General features: G+C 34.3%; 1 protein-coding gene across 2 annotated transcripts; it reads left to right on the top strand.

The window, feature by feature from the left end:
* Positions 1-1,238: 1,238 nt before the first annotated feature.
* LOC123714396 (proton-associated sugar transporter A) lies at positions 1,239-23,883 on the top strand. Of its 2 annotated transcripts, none has more exons than XM_045668639.1 (10): positions 1,239-1,262; positions 4,248-4,458; positions 5,140-5,402; positions 6,282-6,521; positions 14,310-14,411; positions 14,970-15,250; positions 15,481-15,693; positions 19,079-19,209; positions 20,733-20,907; positions 22,174-23,883. In XM_045668639.1, coding segments are annotated over exons 1-10 (1,836 nt in total). In that variant the 5' UTR covers positions 1,239-1,261; the 3' UTR covers positions 22,393-23,883. The 2 variants fall into 2 exon arrangements, with proteins under 2 accessions (XP_045524595.1, XP_045524604.1); XM_045668648.1 differs by lacking the exon at positions 1,239-1,262 and adding an exon at positions 3,766-3,854.
* The last annotated feature ends 102 nt before the right edge of the window (positions 23,884-23,985 follow it).

Below are 23,985 nucleotides of genomic sequence, written 5' to 3'. Positions count from 1 at the left end.
GACGTCAAGGCAGAATACAAAATACAATCCGAATCACCTCGACGTCCGTCGTTCCACAACTGAGCGTTTCTTAAGGCAGTTATTGGCCCTCAACATCACTATGTGGAATCATAATATGGATGCCCACTTAAGTATTTCCGAACCGATTCGACTTGGGGTCCTTCAAGAAAGGAGCCAATTCTTTAAAGGCCGGTAACTCACTTGCGAGCCTACTGGCAATGTGAGTGTCCATAGGCGGTATCACTTAAGATCAGGTAAGGCTTCTGCATGTTTGGCTCCTAGTACATTTAATTTTTTTTAATAGAAGATGATAAAGTGCAACTCTATAAAGCGCAAATACGGCCCCACATGGAATACTGTTCTCACCTCTGGGCGGGGGCTCCCCAGTACCAGCTCCTTCCACTTGACCGTTGGATACGGTCGAGAGCCGACGAAGAGTGGTTCGAATCGTCGATGACCAATCCCTCTCCGAGCGGCTCGATCCTTTGGCGTTGCGTAGAGATGTGGGGTCACTCTGCATCTTCTACCGCATGTATCATGGAGCTGAGTTTCAGCATCGGACGTCGAGGCAAAACACAAAATTCCACCCGTATCACCTCGACGTCCGACGTTCCACGACTGAGCGTTTTTCAAGGCAATTTTTGCCGCGCACCACCGCTATGTGGAACCGGCTGCCCGCTGAGTTGTTTCCGAACCAATTCGACTTAGGGTCCTTCAAAAAAAGAGCGTACAAATTCTTAAAAGGCCGGCAGCGCACTCGCGAGCCCTCTGGCATTGAGAGTGTCCATGGGCGGCGGTATCACTTAACATCAGGTGAGCCTCCTGCCGGTTTGCCCCCTATTTTTTGTTATTATTTAATGTTAAATTTTTACTAAGCAAATAATTCATTATTAGTTGAAGACTTCATTTATCGCAAAATACGTTGCTAAGCGCAAAACTCTAAGACTGCTGGATCAATTTGAGTAATATTTTTTATTTATTCCTTTGGAGAGCAAGGTTTTTATGATAAATTTGAAAAAATGAGTTTTATTTAGTACCTATGTCCTACCATTTTGATTTTTTTTTGAAGAAGGAATCTCACTGTTGGCCTTAAGGGCCTTTACAGCTCAGCTCGGGCTGTTTTGGCGGCCAGAATGGCGTTTAGTCCCGCGGCTAGCGCAAGGGCGTCTCCTGTGAGACTCGAACCTCGGCTTGGGGCGTCGCGGGGCAGTCAATCGCCTGAAGGGCAGGACGGAAGCTCACTGGAGTGAGCGAAGTGCGAAGTAAGGGTCCTCGCCTTCCCCGGTGAAGGCGGTTTTTTACCCTAATCTGTGATTGGCTATTTTTATTATTTTTGGCCGCGCGGGCGGCTTTTAATTTGTCGTTTGCTACGGTAATTGGATCATCCGGATCCGTTAGTATGTGTCGGGGCCTCCTACGAGCCTTTTTTGTCGGGAAGGCTACCATTTTGAAGTGACAACGGCACGTCTAATACATCCGTAACGCCGGCTGCACCCAAAAAAAAGCATGACTCAGTGTCCCGTTACGCTGTTTATACACTTGTGCCACATCTACCTCTCATCCACTCGATTGGCCTATGCGGCTTCACTCCTTTGTATCCATACAAAACAGTGATAATTCAATTTTTTTCATAATAGTCTGCAATCATTTCATCAAAGTTTTGTTATGACGTTGTCACGTTAAACTATCGTCCGTGAACTGACTTTACAGACAACCATTTTTTAACCAGAAACAAATAAAACAAAATTCAAAATCATTTATTAATATAGGTAATGCAATGTACAGTTATGAACGTCAAAAAAAGAAATTTATACGAAATTCTTATAACTTTACATTTACTGCCAGTTCTCAAATCAAGGGCGTAGAACGGAACAGAAGAACTGACAATAAACTCTCCGCCACTCTTTTTAATCGCCAAGTTTTTTGTTTTACACAACGTTTGTAAGGGGCTGCAACCATTACACCATGTTCCACGTGACATCTTAAGATTTTAATAATAACAAAATAAATTATAAACAAATATTTGTCGTCTATCAGCAGGAGGCTTGGTCAAATAGGAGCACCCACTTATATTCTCGTGGGAACAACTCGCATATTATCTCTATGAGTTGGAATAGCTAAGTGTTCCATATGTTGTTATGTAGCTATTAAAAAGGAAGGGTAAGTAAAAACATCAGTTCGTGAGGGCAGCTTATTAACATCGCATTTAACATTTCATGCTGAAATATCGTATAGTGTCATTAAATTTATCTATATATTACCATGGTCCAAATCGTTTAGTATATCATCTAGTCTACAAACCTTGTAAACAATAACTAAGTGTTGTTATCGTTTAAGTCTCTTAAGCACCGACGGCACTTCTTTGATTAGCTCTTGATAGTCCTTATGAGTATAAGGAGAATATTTAACATTTTATACCGTAAACATTACTCTATTATGGTTTGATGTGAACATTATACTGAATATAGTTTAAAATTACTAAAAATAAAAAAATAATCTCACTAGCGCTACGACCTTATGTCTGGGCCCCAGATATCTGTATCTGTTTCATAACAGTTTTCCTAATAGGCAAGTAGGTGATCAACTTCTTGTGCCTGACACACGCCGTCGGCTTTTTGGGTCTGAGGCAAGCCGGTTTTCTTACGATGTTTTCCTTCACCGTTCGAGCGAATGTTAAATACGCACATAGAAAGAAATTCCATTGGCCGAGGATCGAAACTACGACCAACGTCTACGTCCATTTAAATTTGTAGATGAAAAATAATAATAATTGTTTGATAATACATATTTCACAGACAAGTCATCATCAGATCAGCCTTTTGTCTGTCAGCCTTCACCGCTGTGGATCGAATCTATCAGAGATGTGATCTATCAGACTGATTTTTGCTGAAAAAGAATGTTCTGTACATATGTACTCCCCATTAGTGTCCTTGTGGCTTTGAAGTAAGTAGTTTTGGACACCATGGCATCCATTGCCAAAAAAGCGTGGGTCGTTTTTCAGGCCACGCCGTGCTCAACGACATATAATAATAAAACGATACACAGCTCTTTTTCGTCCGTCAATGTTCCAGCCATTTTCTAGCCAACAGACATCGTTAGAGACGATGGCAAGCGGCCGGATGGAATGTCGTTGATCCCTTTGAAGATAAGACGGGCTTTGGTATAGGATGCTACTTGTGTGGACACGTTAGCCCCGTCTCACTTTCCTCCCATCTCTCTCGGACAAGCAAAAAAGCTGGGGCAGCCGCAGAGCAAGCGGAAAATAAAAAACGACTCAAATATTAGAGTCTTTGATTGTGTTCCCTTTAGTGATTCTGAGGCCATGGGGTTCAAGTGCACAGCTGCTAATTAAAGATTTAAGTTGGCACCTGGTAGATAGTACCGGTGAAACCAGAGCTTGCCTTGCTTGCAGAGTATACCGCCACAGGGACCAATTTTTTTAATTTTTTACTACGTAGTTTAAGAAAAGGAGAATATTTTATTTTTAAAAATATGGATGATTAACATAATGAAGGCTCTTAGTTAAATTAACACAAATGAAAAACGGTAAATCAAATTCCCATTGTTCCTAAGTAAATAAATTTAAGACGTATTAACTAATTTATATTTTTATCTATTCAGCGTTGGAGTATATCCAATAAATACATAAAAGGTGATGAAAAAAAAAAAATCAACACAAAAACACATTTTAATTACACTATACCACTAATTACACCTATACGTTTTAATTACTTAATTTATATTTATAGGTTTCAGTCTTACATAGTCTTTGGGTAAACTAATACATACTGGTACTATACAAAAACTTATAGCAAATACCTAATCGCAAAGACCGGTTTTATAACGGACGCGACGTAAGGCCAATATTAACTTTTTAACATAATTAAACATTTATAATAAAAAATTAAAATTTTAAATAAACTTTCCGCTTAGGATAATGACAAAGTATTTTATTTATGTATAAAACTTGTGATTGGTGTAAAAATATAATCAGTACAGAAATAATCAATTCAAATTACGTTAAAACGGAAACGCTGGGAAAATGTTACAATAAGTGGTTCACACGGTAATGTAGTCACATCTAGGATTATAAGGCTGTTGTTTCGCTTCGGGGCGGGAGTCTGATGGAGGGCGGCGCGGGCGCTCCAGTATTCTTTAGACTTTCGAACTGAAAGTAGCAATCCTAGGTTCAGAATGTGTAATAGTGTTCCATATTTAAATTTCGTAAAATGACTTGTGATTTTTAGTGATAATGGCGGATAAATTGGACGACTACCAGGGTGTAGCTGGCCGGTGGCATGGGATAAGGGACCGGTGGAAGGAAAGATACGCGCAATGGAAGGAGAACCATCCACGTGGGATTCGGGAGGTTTTGAAGGAGTTGCTGTTTGGTATACCAACGTCGTCTGAACCGCCCAACCGAGAGTATGATAACACTGAATACAGCGATATATTCAGGTATTTGTGTATAACATTGTTTGAGGTTTAATATATAAAATTACTCTTACAGACTATGTACGGAAAATTTATTATTTAAGATTTCAGCTAATAAATCGCTTAATAAAATTGAAATTATTAATTTAAGATAGATTTGATACTTTCAAATATTTTTTTTAGAATACAGACGTTGGCGAAAATTTGATGCAAGTTATTTTTATATGTTAGACATAATTTTAATACTTTTTACTATCTACTCTTTGTTAAATCACAGTAAGGTTAACCTTGCCTGAACGGTGTAATCTAATTAGGTTATCTAATTTCATACATATAGTATATTGATGCAGAATTAAAATAGAACTATATGTACATACTGTATATGTAATGTCAGTAAGTTTGTCTATTTGTAGTTTTTTTTCTGACCCTATTCGCCAGTGTTGAAAGTTATGCTAAATTGATGAATTATTGCGTTGTTTCGCTTGTTGGAATTTCATAACGGATAGTATTAGAACAGCCTTACGATTCAAACACATTTAATTTTAAAAAGAACTCACCAAGACAGTGTCCTTATATATGTTAATATATTTTAAATACTTTATAAAGCAACGTAGTTTTAGACAGTTTCAACGTATTTTTAACGATGAATATACTCGTACAAACGTTTAGTATAAAACTTAAATTGAATGCCTTTTTAACTTGTAGACGGAAAAACCGATTGGAACTAATGCGGATATCGGCTGCGGTAATGGGTATAGAGTTTTCATACGCGGGCGAGACAGCCTTCGTTTCACCCACCCTGCTCCAGATTGGAGTACCACATCACCAAATGACTATGGTGTGGGCGCTCTCACCGTTAATAGGCTTCTTTATGACCCCTCTCCTGGGCTCACTGAGTGACAGGTGCAAATCTAAATTTGGACGACGGCGACCATTTATCGTCATGATGTCCATTGGAGTGTTTTTAGGTAAATAAGTTTTATTTTAAGCCGTTTTAATCAATGCAGTGATTCTTTTTATGTACTATCAGTCTATTATAACGACATCGAAGGAACTACTCATATTTGGTCGTAAAAACCGGTAGTCGTAACAGAACGTAATGACGTTGTTATTATGTACCTAATACATAGAATTTAGCCGGGACCTTTGAGTTTAGTCAATATAAGCCGATGTCGTCGTAAACGGTTTTGAATGTACATATTTCTCGAAGTTAAATTATCTGACTGGACATGAGGTAACTTGAAAAAAAACTTTTTTTTATAATATAAAGTAGTTAAATATTATAGATTCAGGTAGAAAGCCTAACAAACACTCTTTCGTATTTGTGACTATTAAACAAATGTGCACAGCGCAGTTCTTGTAGCAGAAAGCGGACCCATTGTTTTCTCTATTGATAATAAAACCCTATTTCCTCTGACACGGCTACGCAGATTTGTCTTTAAAAAAAAATCTTAAATATCTGTTAAATGTTTAGTCCTTGTCACCCACAAAACATTGAATTATTTGTTCGTCCAATAATAAATGGTTTTAATAATTTATGCATAGAAATTCTAATGATTCAATCAACGGTTTAAGGCCGCTATTGTAATAATAGAAATATTATATCTATGATTAATTTATACATAAAAATCATCATAATGTAATTTACAAAAATAATAATCTCTCACTTCATAACACGTTTATAAGTTATTCTACTTCATAATTTAAACTACCTCCGAGCTCCTTATTGAAAACATATTTCAAATGGTTTTTACAATAGTTCCAAATTTCAATTTTACTTTAACTATTGTTTACTACTATTTGTTATCGTCACACAACACAGTCACTAAGATAAAATAAATTTACAGGTCTAATTTTAGTGCCCAATGGTGAAACCTTGGGTTATATGCTTGGTGACCTAGGGAACGTCAATAAAACCCAAGTTCCTTCAGTATTAGGCCCACGTAGCACAGCATTAGAAACGGAAGGATCAAATTACCATCCCTGGGGTGTATTTTTCACTATAATTGGTACTGTGCTGTTGGATTTCGATGCTGATGCCTGCCAAAGTCCTGCGCGAGCGTATCTACTCGATGTGACAGTTCCAGGTGAGTTTTTCATATCTGTTTGTGTGTGTAATTATTTATTTTAAATTTTTACACCGTTATACAGAAAACATAAACAAACGATTATATATACAATAAAACCATAATATGTTACATTAGAAAACCGCTTGTGGCTTGTATAAATGTATACGTAACAGTCTTGTATAGGAGACAAATGCATATAAAAGTAGTTTTCCAACTTCTTTTGAAGGACCGACTGGGTTGGCCATTTATAAGCCGCGGTAGTAAATACCTCACGTTCTCTCGCTATAGACGTTATTTACTCATAGTATAGTCTGTAAGGCTCTGATTGCAAAAATAATAATAATAAAACAAATTACTTATATAATAAAATCCACGAATTTATCGTGAAGGTGGCTATCTTTTCCAGCAAGGTGTACGTCAATTTTAATTTAGTAAATAAACAAATATTGTTGACAGTAGAATTGCGACAAATATAAGACATTCATAATTAGACTAAAACATACAAACTTCAATAGCGATTACATTGTTTGATGAAACAATAATCTAAGCTAGTAAAGAGTATGACGAAACTAAAAGAAATTTTTTAAATACTATTATCACAAAATAGTTTAAGGAAATGGTAAATACTGTATATTTGTGAGTTTAAAAAAGGCTATATTTAAAAAATAACTAAAATTGAATATAATACGATAATCAATATTGTAGAATCGCGGTGATACTGGATTTTAAAACACAAAACACTTATCTATTCATACAGATGTTCATTGTAACAGACGCAATCATATTTCTGACTCATGTAATATTTCATATAAAGGACTTATAATTGTAAATATCTCTTAAAACATTTTAAAATGTTTATAGTGGTAGGAGTGATGTACCTATAATAGAAAAAAACACACAGAAATTCGAAACAATCGAAACGATCTTCTTTCAGTGCCATCTCCTTCCAAAGGTTGGTTATCATCATGGCTTCCACCAAACCACCGTCTATTATTTTTCAACCAAGACGTACTTCTACGGCAGGTATCTGCCACTTTGCCTTGTATGATTAGTATTTTTTGGTATCACGTAAACGTACAGAAGTTTCCTTTCCTTAGCCATCTAAGCAAGTTCTTCTGCATTATTTTGATGGTAATTGATATACCTATGAATTATCTACAACAGTTACAATTCCTTGTACCAATAATTATGTGTAGGTTTAAAGAAAGTGTAATTAGCATATTAAGTACAAATTAACTTTCAAATAAACTAGATATGTTAATTACTTCAATAATTACTTTGAAAAAGTTTTTATCAAACTCATGTCAATACCTATTTTCGTAAAACAAATTAAATTGATATTTGTATGAACTTGAGTGTGACTCCGTAGGCGTATTTGAATAACCAAAGGAATAAATGCCCTCATTTTTTAAAATATATTTATTTTCAGCATAATTTAACTAAATCGTGGAATATTACAAGTATTATATTATAAGAGCGAGCGAGCGCTTGTTAAATCTATACAATATTGTCGGAATAGCGTTAATTCTTGACTACCTCGACGTATATTATCAACAACAATAACTTATTTAAGACTAATGACGAGAGCGCCCCCCCCCCCGCCCCTGTCGTGATACGTAGCAATCTCTTGCCGACAAGTAGAAGATATATCATAGACATTGATAAAATTGAGCACGTGCTTATCAATTTAAAAAAAGAACAGGTCGCGACTTCAGAATTGATTTTTAACATGATAGAGGATCAAGTGGGAGCTGCATATAGTAGGTAAAATATAATATGTAAGAAAAATAAAAATGTATTCATTTATTTACACTTCGTTACCATAATATACAGAATCATACAAAAAAAAAGCATTGATGTAAAAAAAATATTGATGTAATAAGAACTTTTTTAAAATTAAGATCTAAATAGAAACGTGCTGAACGTCAAAAATCTAGGCGGGTAGATTGATAAAAAATCTCAGGCCTACCCTCAATTTATTGCTGTCGGCTGCCGAAGCATAGGGTACAACTAGAGTTTAGTTTAAACATTTCTAAATAAAGGTCCAACCGACATTTGCCAGTCAATCTATGATAATTCAGTACCGAGCGCCATTCGCGAAAATCTTAGCAGAGCTTAGGGTGGATGTTCAAAAAGAGTTAGTCTTCACTGGTATGAACTAGTACTGATAGGGCTTATCGTAGACATTATTTTTTACATATACATATTTTGTATTGCATATTTAGGAAATAAATACAACTTGTGTTACTTTTTATTGCAGCATTCTTATGGTATAATAATCATTCGTTCGAAGATTTTCATTAAATCTGTCCGGTTTTGAAATGTTTTACAAACCACAATAAATCAAAACTTTTCTCATTATAATATTAGTACAGGTTTTTCAATTTCACTGAAAATTCAAACCAAATTCATTTATCAGTATTTGTGTTACCCTATTTGAGATTAATTGTATATATTTATTATTGTATAAGACGACTATATCCAAGATATAAATGAAAATACATAGATACAGTCGGCAGCAGTGTGGGCCTAGTAGCTTCAGCTTGCGACCTTCATCCCTGAAGTCGTAGGTTCGATCCCCGGCTGTGCACCAATAGACTATCTTTCTATGTGTGCATTTAACATTCGCCGAACGCTGAAGGAAAACATCGTGGGGAAACCGGCTTGCCTTAGACCCCTTAGACCACCTTATTAAAAGTCGATGGCGTGTGTCAGACACAGAACGCTGATCACGTACTTGTCTATTAGATTAACAAATGATCATGATCATGACACACACAGAAATCTGAGGCTCAGACCTAAAAGGTTGTAGCGCCATTGATTTTTTTTATTGATACTGTAGCGACATCTATATTTTGGTCTTAGAATACGATGATGTCCTGTTACACGCTTCAGAAATGAATGAATATGAGCCAGTATGGCCCGAGCTATGTCAATGCTCTTCTGCCAACACCAAGATTCCTATCTAAAGAGATAATAAAAAAAAAACCACCACGATGGACAAGTCAGTAGTGCGACTGAGTCCACGATCTTTCTTTAACTTAGAGTTAGAGAACAACTCCCTCTACAATCCTTCTAGATAGAACAGAAATTTCTTTCTAAACCAAAATGATTTAACAATGTGAGATTGGGATTTAGTACTGACTTTATCATTATGATTGATCACATTTGAATATTCCTGTGTCGTTTAACATGTATTCGTTCTGTAATAGAATTGTTGTCAAGCGATATCTGTACATACAAGTTATCTTGATAAAATTTAAATAAAATATTTACAAAAATAAAATTAAGAAACTCATCTTTATTTAGTTATATTATTACCGTTTCTTGTGGCTATTATGTCTTGTGGTCTTGAGTCGATTCCCGAGTAGGGCCAAATAGTAATTCTTGATTCTCAGGAATAATTGAAGTAGCTGAAGGTCTATGTTGTGTCGTCAGTATTGGTTTTGGTGGTACTCATGTGTTCTACATAGGATCTTTCAAGAAATGAGGAGGATTTAGTAATTAAATCAAGTATATTAGATATTCGAATACAATCAGAATCTAAATATAATTGAGAACAGATCTATTAATGACAAAACTTTACATGATCTGATGAATTACAAACATTATAATAATGTAAATTTCAAGTACGTTATATTTGATATATAATATGCTGAGATTTGAAATACATATCAGAATTTTTAAACATACCCCATGTATAAAGATGTTACTACATTCGTTTGACACCACATGTATAATACAACATCAAAGAAACAAAAAACAAAAAGCAACCAATGAAAGAGATTCAAAATAATATTATACTAGATTATTATTGTAACGATTAAACTCAAAATTATTGTAATATCCATCATAATAATATCACAATTATCGTTTATTAAAACCTAAAACATAACACACAAATATACAGTTTTACAATTTCTTAACCTACGTAGTAATAATAAAAAGAAAATTAAAACAAATTTAAAAGTATGTTCCCTGTACCACCTTTAACGCTGGCAGCATTTCCTTTGATACGTATCAAAATACAGCAAATAAATAAGCATCAGCACCAGCTCTGGGATCACCGGTACTATTTACCAGGCGTCAACTTAAATCTTTAATTAGCGCCTGTGCACTGAAACGCCAAGGCCATAAAATAGAAGTTAGAAGAAAGACAATAAATTTGAACCGTTTATTAATTTCCGCCTTCTCTGTGGCCACCCTAGCTAAATTGCTTGTCCGAGGGAGGTGAGACATGATAATAGATTAAATTTAAAAAAGTAATTGGCTAGCCGTTTTCAAGCTGTATAAAAAATACCTTCAAGAGCTTACTAAAAATTACGTATATATAAATTGGGAATTAGTTTTTATCGTACTCGTACAACAAACATTTTGTTTTATATAATTTATAAAACAATTGAACTAACAATATAGCTTAATATTGAATCCATAATATATGTAGATGAAATTCATGTAACTAAGTGTACCTATTTTCTCGATCTACTCCCATGCTTTTGCCCGTTCTATGCCCTTGACTTGCGAAATGGTAGTAAATGTAAATTTATAATCAATTTAACATCTTTTCTGTTCACGCTCATAAGTACTTATTTACATATATGAATGAATTTATTATGAGTTTGAGTTTGCCATTGTATCTATGGATTTTTTTTACATCTCTTGCTTTTTACTATTAAGATACCTTAAAAAGTCATACTCCTTCGTTTTACGCGTTCGCGTGATACGCCCTGGCTACATCGGTAATATTATATACAATATTACTGCTTGCAATACCCATTATTTCATTATTGTTCGCCTCCTTCAGAGAATTAATATTCTTTCCCCACAACCGTTCCAGGCACGGTCTATGCTTTGTTTATATGACCAGTAGGCCGTTACGGTCTAGTTTCCTCTGTGTTTGTTGCCTGGACGGTGCGAATATAGATCAATATATAAGTATATGTTCTATCAAGTATCCAATGGTGTGTAAGACGGGGTATGTTCGTGAATATGTTGCAAATTTCTGAATTCAATAATAATTCATAGACATTTTTCTATCGGAAGATGAATTCAAGTGTCTAGATGGATAACTTTATCTAACGACTTATTATGTCAAAAAGATCCTTGTCATGCCGATTACATAAAATGATGTTGTACCATTTGATAGTCCAAAGAAAGTGACCATGTTGTTCGGTTTATTTAATTGAATACAGATAAACGTTGCATAATTTTTACTTAGTTCCTTTATCTTCACTAACGCCTAAACGGATTTTTAAGTATTATAATTAGAGAAATGAAATAAATCAGCGGTGCTACGACCCTTTTAGTTTTATGAAGCCTGTGCGACACACGCCGTCGACTTTTTGGGTTTCCACACGATGTTTTCCTTCACCGTTCGAGTGAATGTTAAATTCACATACGACCTCAGGGATGAGAGTTACACTGAAAAACTACAATAATAAAGCTCTAAATTATAGTTACGACGAAGTAAGCTTTGTAATAATTAATATGATCTGAGTGACGTAAGATTTGCTTAGAGTCGGTTCAGAAATCTTTTGTTTTGCCTTAGTTAATGACCTGAAATTAAAATTTTAATAATAGAATAACTATGTTATTACAATATTTAATTAGTATTATATCGTTTTTCAGAAGCGTTGCTATCCTTAACCCAATTTGATAGACATAGGTAGTGTTTTGTTTAGCTTTAGGTACGTCACACTATGCGATTGTCTATTGTGTTAGTGCATTTTTTCAACAAACAGTTGGTCCTTAGCTGTTATTACGAATAAGCTGTACTGACAGTGTTAAAAATTATTAAAATACATGAATGAATTAATTATTCTTTGGATCCATGTAAACACGAAGGAACGAAACTGCACTATGACCGAAAAGTTTTTGACTATTGTCAGTCACAAAGGGCTGATCAGTTTGTTGAACACAATGTAATCGTCTTAGGGCTTGAAATTAACTTATTAATCTAAGTGTTAATATGTGGGAATTGAAAACATAAGTCCCTCTTAGGTGTTAATGTTAGAAGCACTGACTTTCTGTATACGTAATCCACTGTACGAAATATACTGTTCTTGCCATTTTCAACACCATACTATCTCTTTCCTTTCGCAGTGATTGATTTATCTCAAGAATATTTATTTTGGTATTTTCCGTACGGATATTTGGTTATCATTGATATGCATTTTGAATACATTTTACTATACAATTTGCATATTAATCAATCATAAATATATGTATATAATAAGGTATGGTATATATTAAAGTGTGTAGGTGTATATAACATAATAAATATTGCTTTATTGGTAATTGAATATCAACGGAAGCAGAAAACCCCGGGCTATATTGTGACCATACTTTATTTTTATCACACTTATTATATAAACTTATTAAAACTCATACCAGAAAGTTGACTAAGTTGACATATCGCTCAACAATCGAACATTACATTAACTGTCTTATGTTATTTTAAAGATACTTAGAAACTCGTTGAACGACATACGTTACAAAATGTTGAAGTTTGTAACAGTACTTTTTGAACTAAAACCAGCTATATATCAATTTGGAATATAATATAAGCATAATGATTGAGAGGTTCTTCTCATTCCTCCTTGATTTGAAAATTGGTACCCAACTGTACATTTGAAATTATGTGGTTAAGGGTTTATTATTTTAATTTGTTTATTTACAAGTAATAACACCTGGCATATACATAATATTAAAGAAAACACTTACACAATATACAAAGCCAAAACAGATTACATTGATAAACAAAGTATATGAAACAGATAAAAGAAAGAAAACTAAAGAAACTTAAACAAACGACATAAAGTATTTTAAAAAAATGCGGATTTGTTACTACTGATAAATAAAGACAAAACTTCTCGCTTCTTAAAATATTTATAAGTAAGATGGAAAATATCACATCACATTTATAAGCACTATACAGTATATACCTACCTCCCTTATTACCAAATTTGATTTATGAAACCTGAAAATGCTTTAATATTACCGATAGTGGAATATATTCAGCTTATCTACAGTGTAATTTTGTATGACGTAGAACTATTATTAGTTTAGTGCTAAGATTGAACGGATAATAGCCTTATATAATGTTGTATGTACTTTCATTCATGAGATTAATCTCAAGGGGCTATTAATATATGCTTTAGTAACTATTAAGTCAGGTGACTGGGACCGAATCAATTATTCCATGGTTGTAGTAATAATTATGATGCACTTAGAACATTTTATTATTCTTATGACCAAAATCATTACGTTCACGTTTTTTACTATTTATTTTTTGCTCTTTTCGGGTTGCGAACGTTCGCCTGGAAGGAATCGCTAATAAGCGATATAGTTGGACTCAGTACAGTGTAGATTTATTCCTTTTTAATAAAATAGTCTAAAATATGATAATTTTATGTAAATATCTGTTGAACAATCCTTTGAGAAAACAGGAACAGTCCAATGATAGTTTAGAAAACAAACCATCGCCATATTGAATTATAATTTATCAGAAGTGGAATTTTATCTATATTTGGTAAAACTAAGATTGGGATTATATTTATTGATTGATTGGTAGAAAAGAGAAATATTTAGAAATTTTATTTAGGAGTACCTTGCTAGTAATCTTATTCACGTTTGTTTTGCTAGTTGACATCTAGGAACCCTAGACCATTGGTTCGTCTCTGATTACAGAGTTCTTGGTTAGATTGTGGGTGGGTACGGGAAACATTCTGGGATTCTACAGATAATAGACTAAAAGAGTTTGTCTCTAAAGTACAGGTAATGAACAATTGGATCTTTATATTTCAGAGGACCATGCTAGGGGCTTGAGTACTTTCACGATAATGGCTGGATTGGGAGGGTTTATGGGATACGCGCTTGGTGGAATAAATTGGGATGAAACCACACTAGGTAAACATATACTTTTGACACGGCATCCAGTGTTTGGGTAACGTGGAAAATTGTGAACTTTTAATTGTTATATAATTATTTAGAGATTTCATAAAATTTTGACGTTTTGTTATTTCACGACGCTTTTAATGACAATTCGTTCTTGACAATTACATTATTATTATAGCGTTCTGTGCATGGATTAGACCAGATTTAACATTAATAATACATATATTATGTATATACAAGCAATGGTCTCGCAGTCAGTGTATTTTTTGTGACGTATTGAATTTAAAACATACATATTGAGATTTCGTTTCGTCAGAAAGTAAACTTAGATATACACAGTGTGATTAAATATTAGAGAATATCTAAATATCCTGTTTCGTATTTACATTCCTTTAACATTGTAACTTCCCTCTCTTCTCTCTTCATTATTGGTGGTCTCTTCAGGCCTGTCTTGAAAAGCCCTGACTAATATGTCAATAGGGATGTTGGACTCATAATTGTCTTAATTTAATCAGACCAAATTGTAAGACTTTTCCTGCCATCACTCCTCCATAACATTTACAATTACAGGAGACTTCTTCGGTGGCCACGTGAGAGCGGTATTCACGTTGATCACAATAATTTTCGTGATCTGTGTATCAGCAACTATCAGTAGTTTTAAAGAAATACCACTGGAAGAGTTGCACCAGTATGACGAGTTTAAAAAGAGTACAGAAAAATCGAAAACTCCGCCTGATCAGGAGCAATTAGAAAGAGATAACCTGAAGAAAGATGTGTCGAGCTATGGGACTCTTGAAGAGGAAGGTGTGAGGAAAGACTGTTCAACTTATGGAACGTTGGAAGGCTCTGAGGTAAATATGAAAACTGGATGTTTTTTCAAGTATATTATGGGTATTGTGTATTTCCTAAATCTATCACAAGTCATGAGAAAACATTAAAACATATATTAAATTATTATTAACAGTTTCTGCAGGACATCAAAATCGATATAATGATTTGAGAACTGTCACTCAGTCAGAGTGTATATAAATATATTTTTTAATAAGTTTTCCCATTGACTATTAACTACTCTGTATTCCAGGCTCCAGCGCCACCAGCTCCAAATGGAATAGCAATACCCGAAGGCCACGGCGAGCCCCTTTCCCTTAAACACTATCTGAGGTCCATAGTCATGATGCCCAAGTCTTTGAGATTCGTTTGTTTGACTAATCTCTTTTGTTGGATGGCGCATGTCTGCTATTCGCTGTACTTCACAGACTTCGTCGGCGAAGCTGTGTATGGTGGAAATCCAGCTGTAAGTAATACGTTGTATTTTTGAAGTATGCTCATTTAATTTTAAGTAATACCCGTGGATACATAGCCGGCTTTTCAAGAACTTTTAAAGAAATGATGTTTGTAATGAACTATATAAACCAGTGGCGCTACATTATTTTTAGGTCTTGGCCTCAGATTGCTGTATCTGTTTTATGATAATTTGTCAATCTAATAGGTGATCAGCCTCTCTAACGCGCCTTCAACGTTTCTATGATTTCCTTCACCGTTCGAGGGAATGTTAAATGCGCGCATAGAAAGAAAGTCCATTGGTGCACAGCTGACTATCGAACCTACGAACTCAGGAATGAGAGTCGCACGCTGAAGCCACTAGGCCAACACTCCCAAAATGAACTATATAACTTTAAAGAAATGATGATTATGTATTGTGTCTTACTATAGGTTTTGATACATTTTTTATAAGTATTATAACGAATCTTAAACTTAGTAAATACATACATATACATAAAGTGTCTCGTGTTTTGACAAGACCAAAATGTTTTGAAGCGTTAATGGTGCGTCTATGCTGTCATATATACTATGTGGGCCTGGGTTTCCTGTATCCAGGATGCCCCTTTCCATCGGTAAAATAATATGCCCTGGTTCAGCTGTCACGTGTCAGCATAGTAAAACAAGGAATTCATTGGGTCCTATTTCAATACTGGATTCTTAATTATTGAAATGAGTATATGTGGTACGGTTAAATGTGAATGCGTACGGGGGTTAAAAATCAAACTTATACTGGCGCCATTACGCCGGAATACCTATCCGGTCTATTTCCGGTTTCTGTGACAAAGTCAAAATCGAAAATTTTCATCGTTACCTAATAAGCCTATATCGTAATCCGCTTAAAATATTCCATTTTCAAAAAACTTTTTCTTTTGATATCTGAGTTGGAAATCTATTTGCGTCCCAGCCCCCGAAAGATGGAGCAGTATATGGTACTCGATCCAAACCAGAATCTCTGCTATCTGGGTCTGGGTGAGTAATACCCACTAAAACCACCTCGAATTACTCGACACCTAGAAGACCGCGTAACAGAGGCTCGGGGGTCGCTTACGTATTCTACCAGTTCGTCAACGGCATAACTCCTATTCACTCCACGTCTTCTAAAGCTAGGAATCTTCCTAGACGCTCCATCTCTCGTTTTGCTGTCTCTTTCATCAGAATTACTGGCTCACAGAAGGATACCACTAAATCCCATACCTCATCACTGACGAGCAGCTTGGAAAACAGTAGGAAAAGCAAAACGAAGATGTGCGGCACCACTAACACGACCTTCAGGAATGAAGAGATTGACTGAAAGACAGAAGGCAGAGCATGGTTTACCCTTCACAGTAGAAAGATTTTGACGTAGCTGTGACCATCGCGGACAGTCTTTTAACAAAAGGAACCATCTCCGGAAATCAATGAGATTGTTTGACGTTGGTCATAAGTCTAAGTACTTGTGTAAATCATTAAAGTATACATTTTCAGCTAAAGATTTATAATAATTGTGACTCATAACAAGTGTTAGTAGGGGATTAAGATGATCATCACAGAACTTCACGCTATCAGATAAGTCTTAGTCATAGAATTGTGAAATACTTGTTGACTTCAAGATTACCTAGTATATATGTTACGTTCAAAGTTATTTATAGATATAATGTAATTGAGGAAACGTAAACAACAATAACTTAGTATTGTCTTTTGTTAACATAGCTTTTACACATTAAGAAAAACACTTTTTGAACGGATTGAAGCTATGTATTATTATTAAAAACTTATAATTATTTGCATAATTTCAGCGTGCGTGGTCACGGTAACCAAATGTAAAATTATGTAAATAATTATAAGTTTTTAATAATAATACATAGCTTCATTCCATTCAAAAAGTGCTTCTCTCAACAATAACTTGTCACGCATCATTATTAATAGACCGCCCCTCGTGCTTCTTGCATCCGGCTTCGATCACTAATTTTTTCGAAGTCCTCGACAACTCCATCCCACCATTAGTCTACCAGGTTTTCTCTGGTGGTTTAGTAAAGTCTTTAGAGTTCGGTCGTCCGCCATATTTATTACTAAGATTACGAGTAGTAGATTAATAATAATAATATATATTATATTATAAATAATAATAATAAAGTAAGATTAATTTTACTTCTACAGTAAAAATACATTTTTGTAACGAGCAACACGAAAAGTTATCGTTACTTTCGACGTTAAACCCAGCGTCGGCTTAAGGTTAGACTTTCATTTGACAAATGTCAAAAGGGAATAAGTATACTTTAGCTTGACAGAGTATTCAATGCTACCAAAAGTGCCGGCCGTATGGAGGCCGTATATATTTGAGGGCCGTAGTCGTATGGAATAATTTAGTTATGTTATACAATAATGCGAACAATTATAAATAACACAACCAACAATACTAAACTTAAATTGTATATATGTATACAAAACAAATACACACATGACCATTATAAAACATAGCATATGATAAGTAGAACAAAAGCAGAAAACAACGTCTTCACACATTTATGTGTCGCTTAAAATGAATCGTTCACGCACCAAGCGTTAGAGAGATGTCCATGAAGTTTGCTATACATTGATTTGATGGTACTCAGAAGACTTGTCAGCTTACCTCTCCATCATAAATCATTGAGAAAATGTGTTTTAATTTTCGTGAAAACGCAATGGAACTTGACGTGGAATTTGGTCCGATCAATCATGATAGGGGGAAATTTCTATAATGTCATCAAAGATAAAGTGATTCTTAATCTTGCTATTAATAGAAGTATTACCTAATTCCTCAAAGCAAGGTCACATAAAAAGAATTAAGAATCTAAAAACTAAATTCCAAAGGTCTTGTGGTATATCTCAAGTAACCAATACCTATAGTTATTATTTATTTATTTAAATAGTTTCAAGTACTAGTACTAGTATTAAGGGCATAAGTTCGATCCCCGGCTGTCAACCAATGGATTTTCTTTCTATATGTGCATTTGACATGCGCTCGAACGGTGAAGGAAAACATCGTGAGAAATCCGGCTTCCCCTAAAAAGTCGACGACGTGTGTCAGGCACAAGAGGCTGGTCAGCTTATTGCCTATTGGATTCAAAATGACCATGATACAGATTCAGATACGTCTGATTACATTTTTACTCGTACAAGTAACGACAACGCCTATTGAGCTAGAGTGAAAAGTGGCTTAAAAACAATGTGAGCCTTCAAATTAATCTTTATAGTAAACCACTTATTGAACTTTAATTCTTTTCCAATGAGTAAAGTAGGCAATAAAAATAACATAATCATTACATGATAATTTTTATATTTTGCTCAACATAGTTCGCTATTAGCTTTTATGTGTAATTGCTTTAAAAATCTTTCAGGCGCCAGTCGGCACAGAAAGTAGAACTAACTATGAAGCGGGCGTTCGCTTCGGCTGCTGGGGGATGGCGATGTACTCTCTATCTTGTGCTTGCTATTCAACTTTTATTGAGAAACTGATCAAGAAGTTTGGGTAAGTTTATCTCATTATTTAAAGATAAGATTATCTGTCAGCCAAACAGCAATTGTATGTCAGAAGTGAAACTTCTTTGTAAATTAATTATTACTAACGTAAAGGTAATATGATCACTCCAAGTATTTGTATATCTATATTCACACTGTATACGCGCTAATCATAATATAAATAAATAAAAAAATGCGTTTACGCAGGCGACGTTATACACAGAACAGCTCATGCGTCTAGTTCACTAGCGAAGTTTCACTTTTCAAACTTTTAACGGATTTAAAAGCGAAATTATTAAATTTTTACATAACACAACAAATTTAGTGCTATCAAGAAAGGAAGTTAATTATTATTCAAACTCAGTTTCCTTTTTATACCCCATTATAATAATAACGCATCTTAAGCTAAATTAAAATTTATATTTAGTTTCATCGGCGTAGGCACTTCACGCCAAATTATCTCTTGACAATCTCCTACCCTCTTGACCCCATGTCTGTCCCAATATCTATCTTCCTTTCAGTCTTGCTTATGTGGGTGTATTAGTGGGTTCCATTGTGATTTAATAACTTATACTTTAATTAAATAAGCCTATTAATTGCTTTAAGATTCGGAAACCTTTCAAATAAGGCTGATACCAAGTTTGGCTTCATTGTGACATTGGATGATTTAATACCAAACAAAAATATCTCATACTAACAATGTTGTATTGTTAAAAATCACAAAATACATGAAGCTCGGACATTTCAAACAAATATTTTAGTAAAATGTTTTCAATTTAACTCTAACCTACATGAAAAGAAGTACATAGTTAATTTTAAACCTAGTAATGCATTTAATGAATCCTTAATATAGTATAAGTAATACACATACAAACAAGATATCTCTATTATTTTCTTTGTTAAATTCATAAATCATTTATCAATTACAACACTCAACTTAGACGATTTTGTTAAAATATTTACGTTCTTTTAGTTACCGTTTAAAACTATTTAATCTATATCCTTCTTCCTGGTGGCATCTGTAACGACATCACCCTTGAGTCTTGACTTTCATTAAAGACATTATGCGGCTTCTAAGACGCTAACAATTTTAGCGCCTGACATAATTTCATTAGCATTGTTTTATTTTTATTACTTGTTCTTAGTCACGCGAATGACTTATTGTTGCAGTATTTCGACGTATCTTTACAGGCAACTTTAAAAATATCCATCAGAGGATATTTATATTAAGTATTTTTTGTTTGACGCAGTAGTAGGAGTAGGAGTAGAAGTAGATTTCAGACCGGCATTTAGGTAGCCTTTAGTGTCGGCATTTAAATTTTAAACCAATTCGCTAATTTTATCGAACTATTACTCTAATATAATTTTTTACACTACTAGTAAACTAATTCAAAGGTAATAAAAAATAACACAAATCTTCGGAAATAATAGTTTAACTGTTATCGCGTCTGTAAGAATCCTTTCTTTCTTCTAAACCAATTTTACTTTATCTATAAATATTGAATACTAGATAATGTGATGTATTTTTTACAGCGCTAAAAAAGTCTATGTCGGAGGCTTGTGTACCTACAGCTGTGGTATGATGCTCCTTTGCATCTTGAGGACACAAACAGCAGTGCTCCTATTCAGCTGGACAGCTGGTATCCTGTATTCTACGCTTTTTACGATGCCCTACCTCCTGGTCGCGCACTACCATGCAACAGGAATGGTAAGCAATTTGTAATAAATAAAGTGTTAAGGCCTAAAGACCTTGTGGTTAATCTGTGATGATAATGTTAAGTGATACCGCTGCCCATGGACGCTCTAAATGCCATAGGGCCCGCGAGTGTGTTTTCGTGCTTATAAGAATGGGTACGCTCGCTCACAAGCGCTCACATTCAGTCTGTAAGGAAAGCTGATTCATCAATAACTTAAATACTATTATTATTATTATTTGTTTCTACTGAGTATTCGATTCTTATTTGTTTTTTTTTTGCGACTGAGGCGCAAACTATCTGCTGTGGTCTCTGGCAGATAGACCAGCGCTGTGGAACAACTCTGCTCCTCAGCCTAATGCTGAGCCAGGGCCATTTACGTATTATACAAAAAAAATTGTTTCTCTATTTTTTCATAATTATTATTTTGTGTGTGTTTTGTTAGTAATAAATGTTAGGTCTAAATATTTAAAAGAAAAAAATATATAAGGGGCGGAGGTATCGTGATTATTGCTAAGTTACGTTAAAGATAACGCTTGCTATTTAAAGGAAGATAGTAGGAGTAGTTGCTAGTAGGAGTAGTGAATTAAGTAAATGTTTCCGAGTATTTTGAAACTCACTTCAAAGTATCCTTCGTGAATTCAACACCTTATTTGCGATATAGCGACATCAAACAGATTTACAAGTGATTAACGGTTTGTAATTAAATTTTGTGCTAATTAATGGTCTACTGTAAGCGTTTCCATTGTTTCACAAAACTTAATGCAATTTTATTATTTCTCAGCTAACGAGCTTTCGAATAAAAGCTTCCAAACACTTTGTTATGCACAATATTGTTTAGCTATTCTTGAATTACAATATGCATACACAAAATTTTACGCCAGTTCTATGTACTCGAATATATTGTTTTTTATTACATTTCATTTAATACATGTCAATCGTAAATTACAGACGATTATTGAAATAAGTAAAAAATAAAATTTGACATTAATTATCGTACCTGGATTGTGTAGTTTTTTTCATATATTGGAGTTAATTTTAACGAGGGCCTCAGAATCGAGACTTAGTGTGAACTGTAACTCCCGTATGTCAAAACTCAATACATTTGTGACGTCAGACCAGCAGTTTAATCTCGTTTATGAATCTTAGCCTTTTATTTTGACTATTGTTTATCACGTGATAATTTTTCTCATTTTTTTTGCAAAGTCTTGAAATGAAGTTAACCTTTTTGGAGACCGAAGGTACAAGAAACATGAATTAACAATGTATTTACTTTACAGTGGGATAGTGAGGGAGGAGGCTGCGGTGAAGAGCGAGGCATCGGTACAGATGTCGCTGTGATCAGTAGTTGTGTTTTCGTCGCTCAGCTGTTAATTTCATTTATTATGGGCTTCGCTGTGAAGCTGACTGGGTCCACCGCTGCAGTGGTCGGTGTAGCAGCCTCTTTAGCTGGTGCAGCTGCTATTACTGCAACTAAAATTACCTATTTGGAGCTCTAAGCTGAAGCTCAAATGTCTCTCTGACATATAGTTGAATTTCTGGTACTCACTGGTTATCTAAACAGGAATTTGTATGTTTCGTTAGAATAAGGTTACTTTTAAATATGTAAACATTGTTAAGGCTTGTTGATTTATACGAGCGGATTTACCAGCAGGCTCGAGCCTAGTGCGACAAATTTCTGAAGCTACTTTTTTTGCTACCGGCATGTTTTTTTTTCGATATTATGCTAATGCAAGATAAGCAGAGATCATCACAATTACGGCGATTTCCTTAATATGAAATCACAATAAAAATAAATATTGACGAAATTTTACGGGCTTGTTTGGAGTTTACGTACTCGCTTTAACTGTTATTGAATTACTACAATAATCGCGTGCGTAATTGTGTTACAATTTTTAATATAAAGTTGTTTTATAAGTGATACTAACATGCTGATTTTAATTGAAGGTGGCTGGTTTTATTTAGTGTGTGTGACGATTAGAATATAACAATGAAATGAAATGTGTTTGAACATTAATATGCCAAATATAATCTAAGCTTTGAAACATACTTTTAATATTAATCTAATGTAAAGTTGTCTTTGTTGTTTATTAATTACATAATCATTACAATAAAATTAATTCGTGTCTGTTAATCTCAAGTTGTTCTTTTAAGTCTTAGATTTAGGTATCTATGTAATATTCGTCTTGTTTGGATTTCATATCGGTTATTATTATAAGTTATATTAGTTTATTTTTTTTAGAAATTAATTGCGGAATCGTTTTATATATTTAGATAATTAAACTTAAAAACCCATACATGTTCTAAGGATATTTTATCTACTACAGATAACCCTTTAGTAGGCGTTCAAGTATAATGTAACTAATTTTGGATTGGATGGATGGAGCCCCCCCCCCCTCTTGTAAATCGTTACGATGCGGGGCGAGCGTTGAATTATGCGTTATTGTTAATATTATTTTCGACTTTCCAGTACTTTACACTACATAATGGTAAGTTTTAGGTATGAAGAGTGACTGGGTGGCCACGACACGTTTTACTGTTGACGTGCGCAAACGTTAAGGCGCATTTCATCTCAAGAATCTCCAAATATTGCGTGACGTAATACTTGAAAGCTCCCTTAGCTAATCAGGGCAAGGGTTTATTAATAATAGGATAATAAAAGGATATTTAGTTAATATAGTATAAAGTTTAGATATTGTAGCTTGGAAGCGCTGATTCTGTTTTGCATAAACATGAGATGGTGTGTATGTTAATCTAGAATATACAGAAATATTAGTGTGTGATTGTCGCACAATTGCTAGTATAATTTCTTTATTATGTAGGTGACAGGGAATTTAAGTTTAGACGTAACTTTAACTTGTATGTTATACCTGAAAAGGTTTTGAATGCTTGTGAAGGACTGTCTAATATAATCGGTATGTAAATATTAACTTAACATGTTATAAATGTAATCCCATTTAATCGTGTTATTAAAATTATTTTCAAGTGATTGTGGTTTATTATTGAAGAAAAACCTTTAAGGGATAGATATAAACGTGAATTTATTACATAATAACTAGTTATATATATATATATTATAGTTATAGCAATTG

This window comes from Pieris brassicae, chromosome 1, assembly GCF_905147105.1.
Source record: "Pieris brassicae chromosome 1, ilPieBrab1.1, whole genome shotgun sequence".
Taxonomy (NCBI): Eukaryota; Metazoa; Arthropoda; class Insecta; order Lepidoptera; family Pieridae; genus Pieris; species Pieris brassicae.
Note: the sequence above shows the minus strand (reverse complement) of the source record. Positions and strands in the feature narration are given on the sequence as shown.